This window comes from Ascidiella aspersa, chromosome 1, assembly GCF_963924565.1.
Source record: "Ascidiella aspersa chromosome 1, kaAscAspe10.2, whole genome shotgun sequence".
In the NCBI taxonomy this organism is placed as follows: domain Eukaryota; kingdom Metazoa; phylum Chordata; class Ascidiacea; order Phlebobranchia; family Ascidiidae; genus Ascidiella; species Ascidiella aspersa.
This window is the reverse complement of record NC_139447.1, coordinates 21,472,153-21,490,231: the sequence shown is the minus strand read 5'-3', so window position 1 is coordinate 21,490,231 and position 18,079 is coordinate 21,472,153. Positions and strand designations below refer to the sequence as shown.

The 18,079-nt window shown below is 33.8% G+C and overlaps 1 protein-coding gene across 4 annotated transcripts in view; it reads right to left on the bottom strand.

The window, feature by feature from the left end:
- Positions 1-5,662: 5,662 nt before the first annotated feature.
- LOC146168255 (origin recognition complex subunit 3-like) overlaps positions 5,663-18,079 on the bottom strand; it is a 35,288-nt gene continuing 22,871 nt past the window's right edge. For 3 of the 4 annotated variants that reach the window (XM_083391195.1, XM_083391220.1, XM_083391212.1), the window contains 9 exons: positions 16,772-16,832; positions 12,406-12,522; positions 11,891-11,971; positions 7,728-7,893; positions 7,534-7,619; positions 7,331-7,428; positions 7,125-7,266; positions 6,771-6,982; positions 5,663-5,813 (listed from right to left, as the gene is read on the bottom strand). In XM_083391195.1, coding sequence (XP_083247321.1) covers positions 5,708-5,813; positions 6,771-6,982; positions 7,125-7,266; positions 7,331-7,428; positions 7,534-7,619; positions 7,728-7,893; positions 11,891-11,971; positions 12,406-12,522; positions 16,772-16,832 — 1,069 coding nt within the window. In that variant the 3' untranslated portion in view covers positions 5,663-5,707. The other variant, XM_083391204.1, reaches the window with a different exon arrangement.

Genomic DNA, 18,079 nt, shown 5'->3' with positions numbered 1-18,079 from the left:
GGCATAAGATAGTTTCTCGTCTATGGTACCATAGGATTGTTACGTCACAAATTGAGGTATTGGAGCCTAAAACGTTTATGTTATTATGTAATTATTAATTCAATGCATATTATTTGGGTTATGGTGCTGGTTAGCGTTTGGGTTTAGGTAGGTCAAGTATTATTAAACTTAATCTTTTGAAGCCCATTGTTAAGTCAAATTAGTGCATTGTCCGAGACCTCAAAATCTAAAAGTCGGACTTTTTGATCCTTTGGATGCACTAATTGTCGTATACCTTTTTGCTTAGAAATGCACTAGGCACTAATTTCTAACAGATCGGGTGACCACGCAGTAGTCCTTCGTGTCTATGATAATATTACGAAATTAATATTCACCGCAATCTGGTAGGTGTTATTTAAGCGCTGAATGTTATTACAAATACTAGCAGTCACATAGGCTGCTGATCACTGGTGGAGTCGGTTGCGCACGTTTTACGGAGTTGAAATTAATATTATCGTAAGTAAAACTGTAAGCAAAGCTGTAATTTACCGCTTGTTAAATATTTCTCAAAATTAAATCCATGTTAAATTAGACTGTAAATGCCGTTAGGCTATATGTAAAACTATTTTATGTGCTGCCCTTACGTCATGAATCCTTTTATTTCAAGTTTTGTCAATTTTAAACAAATAAACTCAGTTTACGCACGATTAGACTTACTGTATGCGTATTTGCGCACGAGTTTGCTCGAAAACACCACGTGTTTTTAAGATTAATTGTTTTACGACATTACGTTATAAACTTCATGTCGAAACGTCTTTATCAAGATGATGTCGATTTACTCGACCTCTTTGGCTTTAAAATTCATTATCCAGCTGCAAATCCGGAAAAAAATCAGGCATTTAAAATATTTTAGCTACAGAACTTAATTCGAAAACACACATTCTAAAAAGCAACAATACCTAAAGCAGAAAAATCTATATAGGCCTACTATTAAGACCAACGACATAAAACAGCCAAATACGCAGCAATATCCAGTACAGCCAAATACGCAGTAATATCCAGTACAGCAAAATAACACCCGAACCTGCCGGTAGAGGGAATGAGACGATCGGGGGCCATCGGTTGTTCTGGTGACTACGTTTGAACGCCCCTAGTAGTCTGACCGGCGCCGTTGGTTTGGCACCGGATTTTTGGTCCTGTTTGGGGTTATTGGTGGGGTTAGAAATGGGTTAGAGTTGAAATTCTTCGGGAAGTTGGAATGTACTTAGGGATGGGGTTTGGTGTTGTTTAGGCCAGATTCTGACCTTTTAGGTATTATTATCACGGACCTAGGACTTATTCCGATTTAGACGCTACTAATACCATTGAGTACGGTATTAGTCCTAGTTTGGCCTTATGCCGAATTGTGTTTTATTCTGACGTTGGTGTTGTTATCTCGGTCTTATGGCTGGAGTCCCTAAATTTTTCAACCTTGACAAAGAAACCTATATTTTGTGGAATAACTCCACGAAGAATAAAGAAGCAGCGTCCAAGGTTACAAATAATTCTTAGTTTCTAATGTTACAAACAATTACAATAAATTTTAATTACAATCAATATGAGGCAAATAATAGTCCAGTCTTTTTGGATTAAGAATTTCAGCAAATATATTGCACCGATCCTAATATAAAATTTAGTAGAATATAAACAATCAAACTTGTGAGCTCTTTTTAAGTGTGAGCTGTATCACATGACACGGAGAACATGATCAAAAGCTTATGCAAATGCAAACATATTTGAATCTTGCATTAAAGCATTTCCAAATTTCTGTGGCCTATAAAAAAGGTGAAAATTATTTTTATAAATGACAATGATCATTTGTTCAAATAACTTAAATATCAACTTTCATAGTGAAGAAATAGTTAAAGATATTCAAGACACCAGTTTAACAACTGAGCATATTTGGCGCTAGTCTAGATTCCTAAAGTATTATTATTAAATAACGAATATAATAAATACTTCACCCAGCACCCTAACCCAAATATTGTTGATTTTGATTTAATAATTGCGGTAGGATTCCAGAACAACGCCGCGTATATACTGTTATTTAATTAATTTTTTTTGCCAAATTGAACACTGACAAAGCTTCACACAAATTAAAAAGGTACTTGTCTGCTTGACTTGTGTTACAGCATCAGTGTAGTCAGTTCGGTATAGAGCAGTGGTTCTTAAACTTAAAAAAAAAATGACGCAACGGTCCCCAGCAATTTTTTTAATTGCTAACGGTCCCTTAAAGATATAAAAAAAATATATACGTTGTTTTTTTGGTATCAATGGAACAGGTGCACTTGCTTTTTTGTGCTCGGCTATGTTAACCTCTAACGAATCACTTTATTTGAGTGAAGCAATCACAAACAGTTTTAAAACCGTGAACGTACAGCCCACAGCGCAGCAAATCTGTAAAAACGTAATCGCATTAACACAACGCAACACCATGACGTCACGATGGACAATTCAGCTCAAAGCTACAATGACGTGAATGAACCAGGGTTGCCAGATTGGCTTTTTTGACGCCAAATTATACAAATTTGGCTCTTTTTAAACAGGGTTGGCGTCAGAAAATTCGGTTATCTTTTTGGCTTTTTTGCAAAAGCTTACTAAAACTAGTCAAATGGCATAGGTCTATACGTTTTTCTTCTAAAACATTCGTTTTAAGATCTGTATATAGGCCCTATCTTGCCTGATTTTTTAAATAATAAAATCGCTACTGTAGGTGTCTCCACTCTCCAAGCCGCAGTGTTTCTTAGCCCAACCCGTTGGATTTGATTGGTTCGCGTTTAGATTTTTTTAGATTGGCATTGGTTCTAAACTTCTAAGCAAAATATTTTACACGCTTGGGAAATTGAAAGCAATACAAATAAAATGCTCATACTTAAAAATTAAATTTTTACGTAAAGCATTGGTCGCTTAAACAGTTCAGTGAAGTGGATTAAAAAGCCCCGCTTTATTACTTTTGGCAGGCATCTCAAAAAGGTTTAGAAACCTGCTCTTTAGGGTGAGCTCATCAAACCAAGTATTTTTCAATAGAAAGCTTGACGAAAATATTGCATTTTCAGCCTAAAGATCGTAGGATAACTGAGCTTTTGAAAAGATAAAAATTTTCATTTTGGTTGGTATTGTTATGAACATTTATGTTTGTCATGTTGCCATACCACACAAGTTTGAACCTAAGCGGTTATTTATTTTAATACAAATCAATTTAAATTATTATTTAATAGCCTTTTATGGGTTTTGAACTTATTTAATTAACGTTTGGCTTTTTCTGGCTTTTTTTCATTCACGGTTTGGCTTTTTTTCAAAATTTTTATCTGGCAACCCTGGAATGAACAACTAATGAGCTTGGTTTAGAAAAGTAAGTTGCCTGAAAATTTTTGTTCTATGCAAGCGTTGTGTTGATTTTTTGTTAGGTGCTTCGCGGTGCCAGAAAATGGTCTCGCGGACCCCAGTTTGAGAACCACTAGTATAGGATTAGTATTGAGATTAATATAATCCGTAAAATCCCAACGAGGCAGAGATTGGATATTAGGTGTAATATCAACATTAGAAGTGTAAGAATTTTACACCATATTCACATCAATTTCGGAAAATTAAAAAAAAAAATTATTGAAATTAAATAATTAAAACGTATTTAAAATGTGCAGTCAATTAAATGCACCAGAACAGCACTAACCAGCTTAACCTAAATCATGCCATAGTTACCTCAACCAACTTCCTTGTGATTAATTTTTTTAATGTGGTAAGAAAAATTGTAAAGTTGCAGAACAATTTAGTTTACAAGCATTTATTGAAAAGACTGAAAAAACAATAAGAATCACCTAAAAATGATGTACGAATGACTACTGCGATAAGCTTTAGACTTATACTGACAACGGGTTTACTGAATTAAATATATAAGGCTTATAATTCACAGACCAACAAAAAATTAAAAAAAAAAAAAAAAAGGCATGATATATTAGTATGAAAATGCCAATACTTTTGCTGAGTTGGCTCTAGTTTTTGAGATATTGCTTTTTCTTACATACCATGAAAAATGTATGCTAGTGGGTATGAGTTAATAAAAGCTGAAGCCATGTGAAGCAGCTATTTAATTTTGCCTTAATGTTGAGATGTCTGGTACAAATATCTCGCTTTGGAGGTTAAACAGGCCTTAGATTACTTTCTCTCTACCATAAAGCAGTAACAAAAGTGAGCTTAAGAATCACCATGATGGTTGATATTTTTGCATGAATGACATGTCAGGTTGGAACCAGGGCTGGGGAGCCGGAGATGGAGCCCGGAGCTAAGCATTTTCTCTGGAGCCAGAGCCGGAGCCATTGTTATTATTTTTGTGGAGCTGGAGCCATTTTTATTATTTTTGTGGAGCCGGAGCCCTTTTTATTATTTTGTGGAGCTGGAGCCATTTTACAATTTGTGGTGCTAAAGCTAAGAAATTATATTTTGTTCCATCTCCAACGTTATTTAGCCAAAAGCAATTTTTGAAACTTGCCATTGAATAAGTGACTGGTGGCACCGGAGCTGGAATCATTGGGTGTGTGTTTGATGGCTCCGGAGCTGGAGCCAAAGGATATGAGTTTTACGACTCCGGAGCTGGAGCCGGAGCCATTTAATAATTGCCTGATGGCTCCGGAGCTAATGCTATTTTACGGTGGCTCCCCAGCCCTGGTTGGAACCGAAACAAGAAGAAGTCATGCCACTACCCCAACATTGACTCTGCTTTACGGCCAGTTGCACACTGCCCTGAAATTCCTGTTCCCGTTTTTACGTCCCTGCCAGATTTGATTTCGGATAAAGCTGCGATGTTGGATGTAATGGAAGACGAAGATGGCAATACTAGCAACTGCAATGGCACCGACTCTTCAACATCTTCAAAAAGGCGAAGTAAACCGAAGCCCTTTACTTACGATCAGCTAAACGACCTAGTTCGTGATTTAGGTTTATCTAAAGAAGCGTCTGAAGTCTTTTCTGTACTGTAATAACATCGAAGGACTTCCGTTTATCTATGGGTCTACTTGAATATAAACCAGAAGAATGAAGGTTATTCATTGACAGCTCCTGCAAGATGTTTGACATGTGTGCTACTTCACAACGGAAATAAGTTTGCATGTTCCAATTGGCCACTTAGCCTAATCATTTTAAAGGAGCACTACCATTCTACCAAAGTGTAAAGATGCTCCTGGAGAATTTCTTATAGTGTGCATAACTGAAAGATGTGCGTTGATTTGAAAATGGTCAACTTTCTCTTAGGGCACTAAGGCGACTACATCAAGTATTCCTGCTTAATTTGTTACTGGGATAGTCGGGTCACTGCTCAACATTGGATTTGTTAAATATTTGGAAAAAAATAGATTTATGTAGCACTTCTTCATCTAGCTAATCACATTGGGTCTTTTATCTTTTGCTCATTCTTGTAATAAAACTAAATCTAGCTTTTTTAAATTGGTCTGTGGCCCACCTCAAATGTTCTGGCTCACCAGTGAGCCATGGCCCACTGGTTGAGAACCGCTGGACTAATCTAATTGATTTGGTCCAATGAATTTTTTGCTACCCTCATGAAGCGTGTCACTCCATTGCGCCACTTTCACTATTTCTCGTTCAACGAACAGAATCTCGTGACTCATTTTAACATTGCCACAAGCAATTTAGATTGATGTGTTTAATATTATTTATCGAATAATAAAGACATTGCTCATTAAGAGTGGGACCATGTTAATCGTTGTACATGATCTGTTTTTTTCTTGGTTGTTTTTATGAATCCAAGGTGTTGCAACTCAGAGACTGCACGAACAAACCGAGCTCTACAAAAAAATACAACATTAGCAGTATCCAATGCTTAGGTGAAACTTGAATTGAAGTAATATTACGACAATTAAACTAACTGTATGCAAATACACTTTAGGCTTTACTTATAATATTTTTTTTATTTTGTATGTCCAAAATATGTATCCGAGTTATTAGATGACTTAAAAATTAAAATTTCGCTAAACGTTGTTTTATCTTAATTTTCTTGGTTTTTTGTCCAAATTTTTTTTAGGGGATTTACATTTTATTTTTTTTTTATTTTTGTTACACCAAATATTCGCTTTGCTAAGCAACAAAAGTGTGACCTTGAAATCATTGAATGCAACGTCTTAAATACAAAATGAATTGTAAGGCAGCCCCCTAAACATCATAAAGAAGTTAATAGATATCAATAAATGTAATGAACGAAAGTACATGTTGTCACTAGGTCAAAAGTGATTAGTCGATGTTGAATGCTTATAACAAAAAAAAATTCGAACGATTTTTTCTTACATAAAGTTTAAAGATAACATAAAGAGTTACTTTTTAAACGTTTTTAACATATAATATTCAGTTGCCGACTACTATCTAATAACAGTCAACTTAAAATTTAGTAAAAAAACTTAAATATAACATCTAATTACCGAAAAATAAAAACAATTTAAATGCGTGTTGTTCGGATTTAAAACTAAATTTAGCGCGATGTATTAATTTTATGACAAAATATGAATTCTGGCTTTTTAAACGTTTTTAACACATACTATTCAGTTACCGACTACTATTTAATGACAGTTAACTTAAAATTTAGTAAAAAAACTTAAATATAAGATCTAATAACCGAAAAATGAAAACAATTTAAATGCGCGTTGTTCTGATTTAAAACTAAATTTAGCGCGGATGTGTATTTTATGACAAAATATGAACTCTGGACTTGCAGTTGTCAAAAATAAATTACTACTGTTGTGTAGACATACTGTGTGATTTCATCGATCTCCTCGGAAAGGTTGTTGCTGTTAGTTTCATTGTTTGACTTTCCATTACTAGAATTAACAATAACATGGAAAGCAGACATCCAATCATAAAGGTTGATAATGCTTCCGCATTCATTGTGAAGCTTGTAAATTATACATATGTCCAGGGTGTTAGCTGACATTATAATAGGTAAGTTGCTTTTCAAAGAATTGACCTGAAATCAAATAGGAAGGGTAGGCAAAATATGCTGGTATTAGGTATTAACTGAAATCATTATAAAAGAAAATGTTGAAGTGCAATTGTGCAATGGTAGCGAACTGTCATGTGAAGGTTGTATTATTATTAAATAGAACTACCTGTAAGTATTGTCTTGGGGATGAAAGGGCAGTTTGAATGGCCAGACGTGGTGCAGCCACTAGATGGTGTTTCAAAGCTGATATTGAGTCAAAGTAAAATGCTTCGTAAAATGGCATAAATTGAACACGTTGCAAGTGCAGTCTTGTAAAGAAAAGTAGTAACATCAAAAAGCTTTAAATAGCTAAATTGCCAAAATCATCCTTACTCAAAAAATGCTTTTAAAAATGCCAAAGAACTTTCTCTTATTTTTTCAAATTTCGTCATTTTTTGTTTCCTTTTCTCATTTGCTCGCCTACGTAACCTCTGCATTAAAAGTCAATCAACTGAGTTACACATATTTGGTAATGTAAAATCATGTTACACAAACAAGATTAATGATAATGTTAAAAAAAATAACCATAAATTAACCTCTTGCAGTTGATAGGCATATTTTACAGTTTCTACTTGTTCTTTCCGCAAGTCTCTTTGAGGTTCTTCATTTTCTGACTGTTTATCTATTAAGAATAATTTATTTTCTTATGCTTATACATAACCACAATTTTGTCTAAATATAAACACAAAGCCAATACCACTATAAGAAATACTAGTGTTATTAAAAATACCTGTTTCATCCATATCTGAGAGACAAGTAACAATTGATTGTAACCTTTGACTAACATTAAGAGGATGGTATTGCTCTTCAAAATTAGCATCATAGTTGTAAGAAAAAGATTGAAGCAAAGCAGCACATTTGCCAAATCTTTCGATAAGTTGGCGCCGAGAAGAAACCTAATAATTAGTGTGATTATTTTTTCACCCGAAAAACTGAAAATTATTTTTTGTATATGTTTTATTAAAAAATCAAACTAAAGACAATATTATAGAGCTCACTACAGGTTTTGTAAATAAATATTTATAATTTCTTTTTAAGCTTAAAATGTTTTACAACAAAAAAATCTTTCCCCCCAACAGCCTGCGTAATGCAATAAAAGTTCTAAAATTGTTAGTAGCTTGAGAAGCGCACCGCTGTGAACAAAAATCGGCAAGCAAGGTGTTATAACTTTTAATACAAAATACGCATTTCTCCAAGTATAAGTTTTTCTAATACAAAAAAATAGTAAAATATTTCCAAAACAAACATCATATTTAAAATACTAAAAATGTAAAATAAAATGCATCAAAAACCAACATGTTCCATTTTTGATATATTTATCTATTTTACATTTTAAATAATTTTTTCCTAATTATTTGTATAAAAAAACTGATGATGCCATTTACTTGAATGCAGATTTTATATTATAAATTTTAACACCTTTGTAGCTAATTGTTGTTCGAAGTGCTGCGCTTCTCAAGCTGTTTTCTTTTTATTTATATTTCCAGATGCAACATTATATATCTGGCCTGCAATAGTTCCTATAGTTATTGTTCCATGATTATTAGGCCTTCCGCCATGATTAATGAGAACATACATGTCAATACAACCTATAAGAGTGAAACCTTAAGGATAATTTTTGAAAAACCTAGCTGGGAAAATCCTACCTAAGCCTAAAAAAGTGCAAACCACTTTTTTACTTTTTTCATGTTTTAAAATTGACCTTTTTTGACTGGACTGTATAACTGTTAGGTCAAACCTTAAGGCCTATAAAAATCAGAAATATTTTACAATTAAAAAAAATGTTATTAAAGGCAGTTAAGATGACCAGCTTGGGTATTAAGACATTTATATAATTGTTATTTAAGGGCATTTCAAGGGTTAAGACATTTATTCTTGTTCATCTAAAAAACTAAGAGATTTTAACGTTACACTCATGTAGCCTATTCTAAAACAAAAATATTTAATTATCCTGCTTAAATAGATACACTTCACTGTTGGCTGACCACGATCATTCACACTTTTTGAAACTAATATGGTATTTTTGTAAATATTTTACTGTTCAGTGTGTGCATATTATAAAAAACAATTTTCAAGTTTCAAGTTTAAACAGGTATTGAAAGCATTGCTTTTTATAAAATCAATTATTCTGACAAGGTCATGAAGCAACATTTTTAAGCTCAGCTGGCATTTTGATGCAAGTGCCTTTCTGTAGATCATGCAATAAGTAAGAGTGAATCATTTATATGTTCTATCACTAATGCAACAAATCAAGTATGCTTGTCAATCATTGCCCCTGAACAAGAAGTTCTAAAACTGTATGTTGCGATGGCCTGGTGCTTCAGTTTAATCTTCTAAGAACAGAAACAATGATCCGATTTCAAAACTCAACTGTGGGAATAAAATGTTTCTAGATATTATTATATTATAACGTGAACATTTAAATTTTGAAGGCATCCTTAGAAAACTGTATTAGTTGATTATGGTTGAACAATCATTTTTCTCAATTCTGATGCAATTCAGCTCGCAAGAAATAAGGTAGAAGTATATTTGTGTGCAGAGAATAAGGGTCAGTAAGTTATATCAGTGCCTTTATACTGAAGACACTTGCTATAATTTACACTGGTGGTCCCCCCCTCCGTTTCGTAAGTAGTGATATTATCAATATGAAAAAACGAACAAAAACATAGTAGTGATATGTTTTTGTTCGTTTTTTTGGGTTCTTAAGCTAATGCGAAAAACGAAAAATAAACACGTAAAACGCCCTTTTTCATTTCTTGTTTGGCGAACCGTAAACGCTGGATATTTTTTCTCTTTTGCCTTTCGTTATTCAGTCAGGTTGGCTGATAAACAAGTGTGTATTTGACAATTAACAACGCTAAGTCAGGCCTTCTTCCTTTATTTCTTGCTAAAAATGTTGACTAAGGGGCAGTAAATGTTCCTCGCTGTTCGCTGTCAGCGCAAATATCCAATGCAATGGTATTTTTTTTAACTAAAGCAGATTCCCTTAAGACTTAAATGGTGGTCTAACTGTGACTGTCAGGTGGATTTTAAAGTCACCATTTATTTGTAATGATAGTTATCGCAAATTATTTTATAAGCATATTCTAAGACCATGTAGCTTGTATTTTAGCTGACCTGGCACACAGTCTGTGCAGATGTTGCACTAATCATGGAATAGTTTCACCTGGGAAAAACGATCTTACACTTGTAATTTAGTGCCTAGTTTTGTACATGGAACTTAGTAAAATTAAGATTCTACTAAAATAAATCACACCATATTTCACTGTCTTGGTTTAGTTTTTCGCCTCAAGTTAACGATTGCACACTAAGCAGTTTCGCAGCTGGCTCCTGGTAGGAGTGTTGACGACGCATGTGTTCGCTTTGGGATCAAAGGCTCACAGCTGCTACCAGGGGCGTATCCCGAAATCCAATGGGCCAGTAGTGAAATAAAAACAAAATTATTGGACTGGGAGCTAGCTTTGCCACAATTTGCATGTTCTCCTTTTTAATTGTGCTGATGTGAGTGCGGTTAACCGCGCTGATGTAAACCACTGACCTGCAGGTCAAACAGTTACTCATGTTACTCACTTCAAAACATAACCAAATTATAAAAAAATTAAATGTTTAATCAAATATTTGTAGTAAGGCACTAATGTAAAAACTAGGGCTAAAAGCAAAATAATTTTCTTCCTGGAATGGAGGAAAAAATATTTTTTTATGTCACTTTTTTTATGTCAAGTAACATCTTAACATGGCTAAAGTTACCTTCGGAAACCTGAGGTTATCATTTGATAAAGTGCACAAATATGCAACTGAAATCTTAGTTTTAATATATTCAAGGAGATAGTGGGACAGCCTGGTGAAAACAGGACATGGTCTAAAAAATGTTTTACCTATTCGTTGTAGCGGCAAAACATATTTTACTGAAACGCATTCCCGGACTGTTCAGGTTTAATTTCACCACTGGTTGAACAATGTTAAACTAGATGGGGTTGCAGTTGTATATTTTGTCAGGGCGTATTTTTCAGGGCCCTATTTACAAGGGTGGTTTGTCAAAGTACATGGGTGATTGTAAATGGAGTTATTTACCAAGTTAATTCTTGTAATATTATATATTACACTTTGGCTTTGGTTGTTTTTAGGATATATATTAAATTCTAGTTTCTCTTGACTTGTTTCTGTAAGCAAAAACAGATATGTGCCGAAAAATTCTGGTCTTCACCTATGACCAACAGATAAAAAGAGGGTACTTAACCAAGGGATACATTTTCTGTAATTGTTTCAAGGTTCCCTAAAAATATATCCCAACATCCAAAGCAAAAATATTTTGTCTTAAAAACATTATTTTTGTGCCGTCAAAAAAATACTAAAACAATTTTACCCCTCTCAAAAATTTTTTTTTTTCAAATACTATCTATTTAAGTTTTGTTTAACCTTCACAAACAATAGAAACTAAAGACCAGCAACTCTACCTCTCAGAAAAATTGCTCTTAACACCTGCTGGAAAATTAATCTAAGTTACAAAAAGTTGTTTGACAACCCTTAAAACCAAAAAAGTAAAAAGTATTACTAGCAGCCCCCATCCCTTCAAAAAAATAATAAAATAATTAAAATCGTGAAAGCATTAATTGGTGCGCATGGGAAGGGGTGTGGGAGACCCGAAAGTCCTGAAGCACTATGTGGGGGTGCGAGCGAATGTGGGTGGGCTACTAATGAAGGCAATCGGTGCCAAGCAGTGGCCGATAAATAATGTGCTAGAGATATAATATTACATAATTTAGATGATTGATTGGTAAATAAACAATTAACAGCAACATTGATTGATGCTAATATTATGACTAAAAAGATGAAGTTAAGTGACTTGACTATTAATTAAAAACATTGCTAACCTTAAAATATTTGGATACTTACCTTCAAAAAAGTAAAAGCTTTGTTGTATCCGTCATGTTTACAGATGTCTGATCGGTAGCAGATGCAATATATTTCACGAAACTGTACACAAATTAAATATATAGTAATTAGTTTAGGAAATTTAGGCAAATTTGGCATAATTGGCATTCAGTCTATGGCGTTTAACATACAGTATTGCAGATCAACAAATTGAGACTAGTAGTTCTGTTATTGCTACCAGTAGGTCTCATACCAACACACAATTTTTGCTTAGGGCACTTGCTTGTAGTTAACTGTATTTTGGAGCGTGTGAGTGAAAAATCCTAACCCTGTTTGTAGTGCTTTTTATAATATTACATTTAATGCACTACTTTTTCTTTATATAAACCATGTTGAGTACTCTTCAATAAACTACTACTTTCCAAACTACATTTAAAAAATCATTTTCATATTGCTTAACTGCTCTGCTATTCTCAGATTACATTAAGGTTTAATACTATTTCTATGGTTAAATGAAATACAAAAAAGTTCAATACCTTTTTTCCTAACGGGTGTTGAGGTAATGTGGAAGCTAGACAAAACAAGCATTGTAGTGTAGGAAAATAAAATGAGTGAAACGTATAAATTCTTTGAAGACATTTGGTAGACTCTATCTATAATAACATGTTGTTATTGAAAGAAGTTCTGTATTTATGAATGCTAAACTAAGTTTATTATTTAAAATCATTTACATTGGTGGTCAATTTCAAACCAATATTCAAGGATAACTTGCTGTTTGTTGAATTAAAAACTACAAACACAAAGTGTCCAAACTAGAGAATTTTTACTAATGCGATGATCGCATTTATTCAAACAAGTGGTCAACAATACATTTATTTATGAGTAAAATTAATTCATGGACAAACTATTTTTAGAGTTTCAGTTTTATCTATTGCGGGGAGGTCAAATCCCAGACCTGTTGATTATGCGCATTTGCAATAATATTATCCCGGCTTACCAATTGTTTAGTTTTTCTACTGTGTTTTAACGTAAACTTTTCAAGTTTTTTTTCTTTCTAAGACTAGATATAAGGATAAGCCCTGTGTGGAAGCTGCATTAAATTGACTGGCATAGTATAAATTATTATAGCTATTATCTGTCTATCTGTAAAAAAAAAAAATCAATTCTTTGTATTTCACTCTTTGTAAACTGTAAGTAAAAAGCAATGTGACAAATGTGCTGTTGAATGCAAAGTTACTATTGCCAGTAGGGCGCAACCAATACTTGGCATTACACGCTAGGGCAGCGGTTCTTAACCTATGGGAATTTACCCACATGTGGGTAATTTCGGGATAGCAGGTGGGTCAGCTGAACCAGAATATTTAGAATTATGGTTGTAACAAACAATGTCACAGCTGTAAGTGGTAAGTTGCTTTATTACTTACACTCTTTTTTGATGTTTTGAGTCCTTTTAGAACATTGGTCGGCAACCTTTTTCTAGTTGCGGGCCAAAACCAAACTCAGAAAGATCTCTGCGGGCCGCACAAAATGATAACTAAGAATTGTGGTATTTTCATGTTGCATCGGATCATTTTTGTACCTCAAAACATGTTTAATTACGCGGAGGCAGTAAAGTGTTGGCGCCAAATCGCAAAAAAAGCATTTGTTTTGTTTAAAATTCACACGCCGTCATCCATACTACTAACAAAAAGTGTAATAAAACTACTTTGAGGAAACGCGATAACATTTAAAGTTAATCTAGCTCAGTGTATGTTAACCTTTTTAATTCAAGGCAGACCTAGCGAGCGAAGGGAGCGTGTTTTTTTGGGGGGAAATACTTATCTTTATAAAAGAATACTTATCGTTTCAAATTACCAGAAATAAATGGCACAGTTCGGTATGAATCCAATTAAGATTTGAATCTAAGGATTCCACATTCTACTTTAAACATCACTAATGGCAAAACATGTATTTATATGTATAAATATATTTGGCCACGTTTTTTCAACCTGCCGCTGGTCAAATGTACGCTGAGTGTGCGACACAGAGCTTAAGCGAGAGGCAAAATAAGCAGAAAAAATGAATTATATTTTTAGTATTACTGCTTCTACTTTTGCAAAAATGTATGATTAATATATAAATTTGGACATTTTTCATGTATTCATTGTCATAAAAACAGAATTAATTTATTTTTTATATACACAAATTTAGATTTTTTGGAACACATTTTTTCCGGAAACAATTATTTTGTTTTAAGGTAACAATTTTTCGGACAAACTACAGGTAAATATTTTAATTTAGATTTTGTATTTGTGGTTTGTTAGTATCCACATGTATTTAATGATAGGGACGCCCTGGAATTTGACCATGTTACATGCAAGAAAACTATAAAGATAATTTAAACTACGCCCTAAGGATAATGTAAAATAAGTAAGCCGATTCCACTTAGTAAAGAACAATTTGTCCTGGCAAAATTACAGGAGACACAGCACATTTGTTTGATAAAACATGCGGAAGCCCAAAAATGGTTTAAAAGAGCTGATACGCTTCGCTGGTGATGAAGCAGTTTGTTTTAGTTGAAAAAAAAACGACCTGGAATTTTGAAAGTTCAGCGCCTATGGTTACACCAAGTATATTCTTCAAAATGAGACCAATCTTAAGTGTCTATCGGTATTTTGTCGCAGTAAAGAATACTGATTGCTTATATCATAGCTGATTGCGTTTCATGACTATAGTCAAACTATTTTGTGCATTTACATTTCTTGGTGAAACTGTTAGTTTTTAGTATAAAATCCATAAGGGATTTATATATTAAATTGCTGTTTGCCTAATACAACAATGATTAAAATAGAATTTTGATAGCTGAAACACAATTGTGGTTAGTTTTTATAATTGCATATAACTGACAATGGGTGGAGAGAAGGTTTAAGTTTCTGCGGTATGTGTTAGAACAGTGGTCTCCAACCTTTTTAATAAGCGACCCCAATTTAAATAAAATGAAATCAAAATTTACATTGCGACCCTATTTATTTTCAAGCAGAAATAAAAATATTTTAAATAAAGCTGAAACTAAGTAACACAAGCGAATATGCATAATTACACATTTCCAGAGAACTTTACATATGTGCACAAAAATGATTTCACAAAAAATTCCAATTTGTTTCAACAGTAAATTGCATTCAGTGTGATGTTTGCGCCTGGATAATGTTCACTAGTTTCTGCATACGCGGCTCCACTTTGCATAAGCATAACCGCATGTCATGCTTTACTTATAGGCGATTTACGATGCTTTGTTTTTAATATGAGCATTGCGCTGGACTTTGTTCACAAAGCCATGTGTTTAAAAATGGGAAGAGTAGTTAACTCACAAAAGTGGACATAGTCGGGAAGTTAATTGCACCAAAGTCCAAAAGTAAATATTTATTTGCTGAAATCTTTGTAACCTGTAGAACAGACCTGGGCAACATACGGCCTGCGGACCGGATCCGGCCCGCCAAGCAGTTTAATCCGGCCCGCGGCTTATTTTCAATAAAATACATAGGCTAAGCGAAAACCAGGGCAGGGCAAGTTGACAGATCTTGTCAAGACCCCGCCAAATTCGATTTTTAGCCTGTTTAAATGCTAAAACGGAAATTGTTTTCGCGCTCCGCACAAATTTCTTCTGTCTTTGTTGTATGTTACACACTATTTTTTGGCAACTTCACAGTCAAATAGCGTCCTCTGCTCAGTGGCACTCTCTCCAACGAAAGTTTAGCAAACTTAGCCTAATATTTAAAATATATATAAATATTAGGCTAACTTTGTTAAACTTTGTAACACATCGGTAACTTAAAGTTTTAAAAAAGAAGAAAAAACATAAAGGTGAGTTTTTCGTACGAAATTTTCAGGTATTTTAATCTTAAGTTTTGGGTCAACGCGCTCCACAACTTAATAAATGTTAATATATCAACCAATGTACATTTTTAGTCGGTGCTCAATCCTTCACGTACCATCTAAATCTAAATTAAAGTTTGCATTTTCAAACACATAGTCGCAATTTTTTCGCGCTTCGCGCAACGTTTTGTGACCTTCTTTAAATCCGACTTAAATTGCACATTTTCGCACAACTCTAAACGTAATAACAAATTGGTTGATTATTTGTTTTACACCGTCAGAGTATGAATTCATATTATATGTATTTTAGATCCTATATTTGACCCGGCCCGCCACAATATTTTAGGTTTCTCATGCGGCCCGCGGCTAAAAATAATTGCCCACCCCTGCTATAGAAGGTCTAATCTAAGAGCTAAAACACCGATTTTAAGTAAAATAAATAAAAGCTAATCTTTACTATGTATTAGTTCGTTGATTATGGTGACGTCATTGTAAAAATAAAAATACATGAATTGTAGTAAAACAGCTGAAATATGATGAGTGGTGGCGACCCCAGAAAAAAATTGGTGACCCCAATGGGGGTCGCGACTCACAGGTTGGAGACCACTGTGTTAGAATACTACTGGTGTCTGAAAGCAGAATGAACTCCATACATATTTTTCGTTGTTTGACAGTGCGCTTTTTTGATGTATTAACGAGCAACTGCTTGCACGGCTGGTTTAGGAGATTTTGCTACTGCTAGATAGAACTATAGAGCTAAAATCTATTAAACGATAAGGTCATATTTTGTTTACATTTTCAACTACCAGCTAAAGGCCCTTAGATGAACAGACCCCTACAAAAACAAGATATGCCCCAAAAATAATTACACTTATTTGTCTTTAACCCACATAATTATTTGTCTTTAGTTTGCTTACCCTAAAGCAGTGCTTCCCAACCTTTTTCAGTTCGCGATCCACTTTTAATGCAAGTTTTATTGTGCGACCCACTGGTAGGAAAGCACTGCACTAAAGGAAAGCTGTAAAAAATAGGTTTAAATGTTTAACTTACTTTGAACTCCTTGTCACTTAAAACAGTTGTTTGTACGTCACTACTATTTGAAGCAATGTACCTGTAAGTAAAATAAAAAATTGAAAAAAGCAGTTCATACTTCATACAATAAAAGCCTGTTTATTGAGACAATGGCTTGGAATTTAACAATACACAAACTTTATGCATGTGTAAAAATTTAAATTAATACATTGCCTCTACAGTTGCGCTTTTACAGTGCTTAAATTGAACTTTTTCATATTTCTATCTTAGGTGTTAAAAAGCTAGTTCACCAACTATTTATTAGGTTATAAGAGGCTACCAAATTTTTATGGCAGTGCTCGCAACCAGTGTGGCATGAGACCATGTCAGGCGTGCGGCTTTCTTTTCCGAGGTTTTATACTTTGTTCTTCTGTCTAATAATTAGGAATGTTTAGAGTAAAATCCCAGTATAACGAATCCGGAATATCGAATCAAATTATAGATTTCTCCTAATTATTTACGTTATATATATTTTTAGGGGATGGGCGAGGGATTTATCATAATATACCCTAAACTGACAGCGATTAATCCTATCATATGTATATTGTAATAAAAATAAATATTAAAATATTTACCATTCTAAGCAACTGTTTTTAGGCAGTTGTGTAAACTGCAATGTATAACTACATAACAAAAAACATAACATGATAGAAAAAAACAGGTTGTTGTCAAAACTTAACATTCTGCTCATATAATGAGTATAATGCAACACAATGAATTTTTCAGCAATTCAGTCTGTCTGAAAAAACATCCTTGTGTTTACTCTTTACTTTAGTACAAACGTGGTCTGTTGTGCAGTCAAACATTGTGCTGCAAAGATACATAGTTACTACTGCCAGTTATGCATACCCAATACATGACCTTTACGCTGTATGTAACCCCAACTCAATATTGTCCTAAATTTGACCATCCACAGCACCTAGCATTACATGTTAGTGACTCCACCCAAAACACTTGATTGAGTCCAAATGATTCGGCAAGGGTTATCAGCAAGCAATTAGTCAACTGAAAAATTAATGGCTGCATTGAAAGCAAGCACTATAAAAATGACGCCATAGCAACAGGCGTTTATCCAAACTTGCCACTAAATTATATCGGTTCTAAATACCCGATTTAATTGGCAGAAATGAATCCAATTTGGATTCGAATCCAAGGATCCGATATTCTACTTTGAACATCCCTACTACTAATAAGTTGAATTGACATGAACATGTATTTTTAGCATACTTGTTTGTAACTTTATAAACTTTCCTTTGTTTAAAACTTTCTAATCATATGTTTAACTGA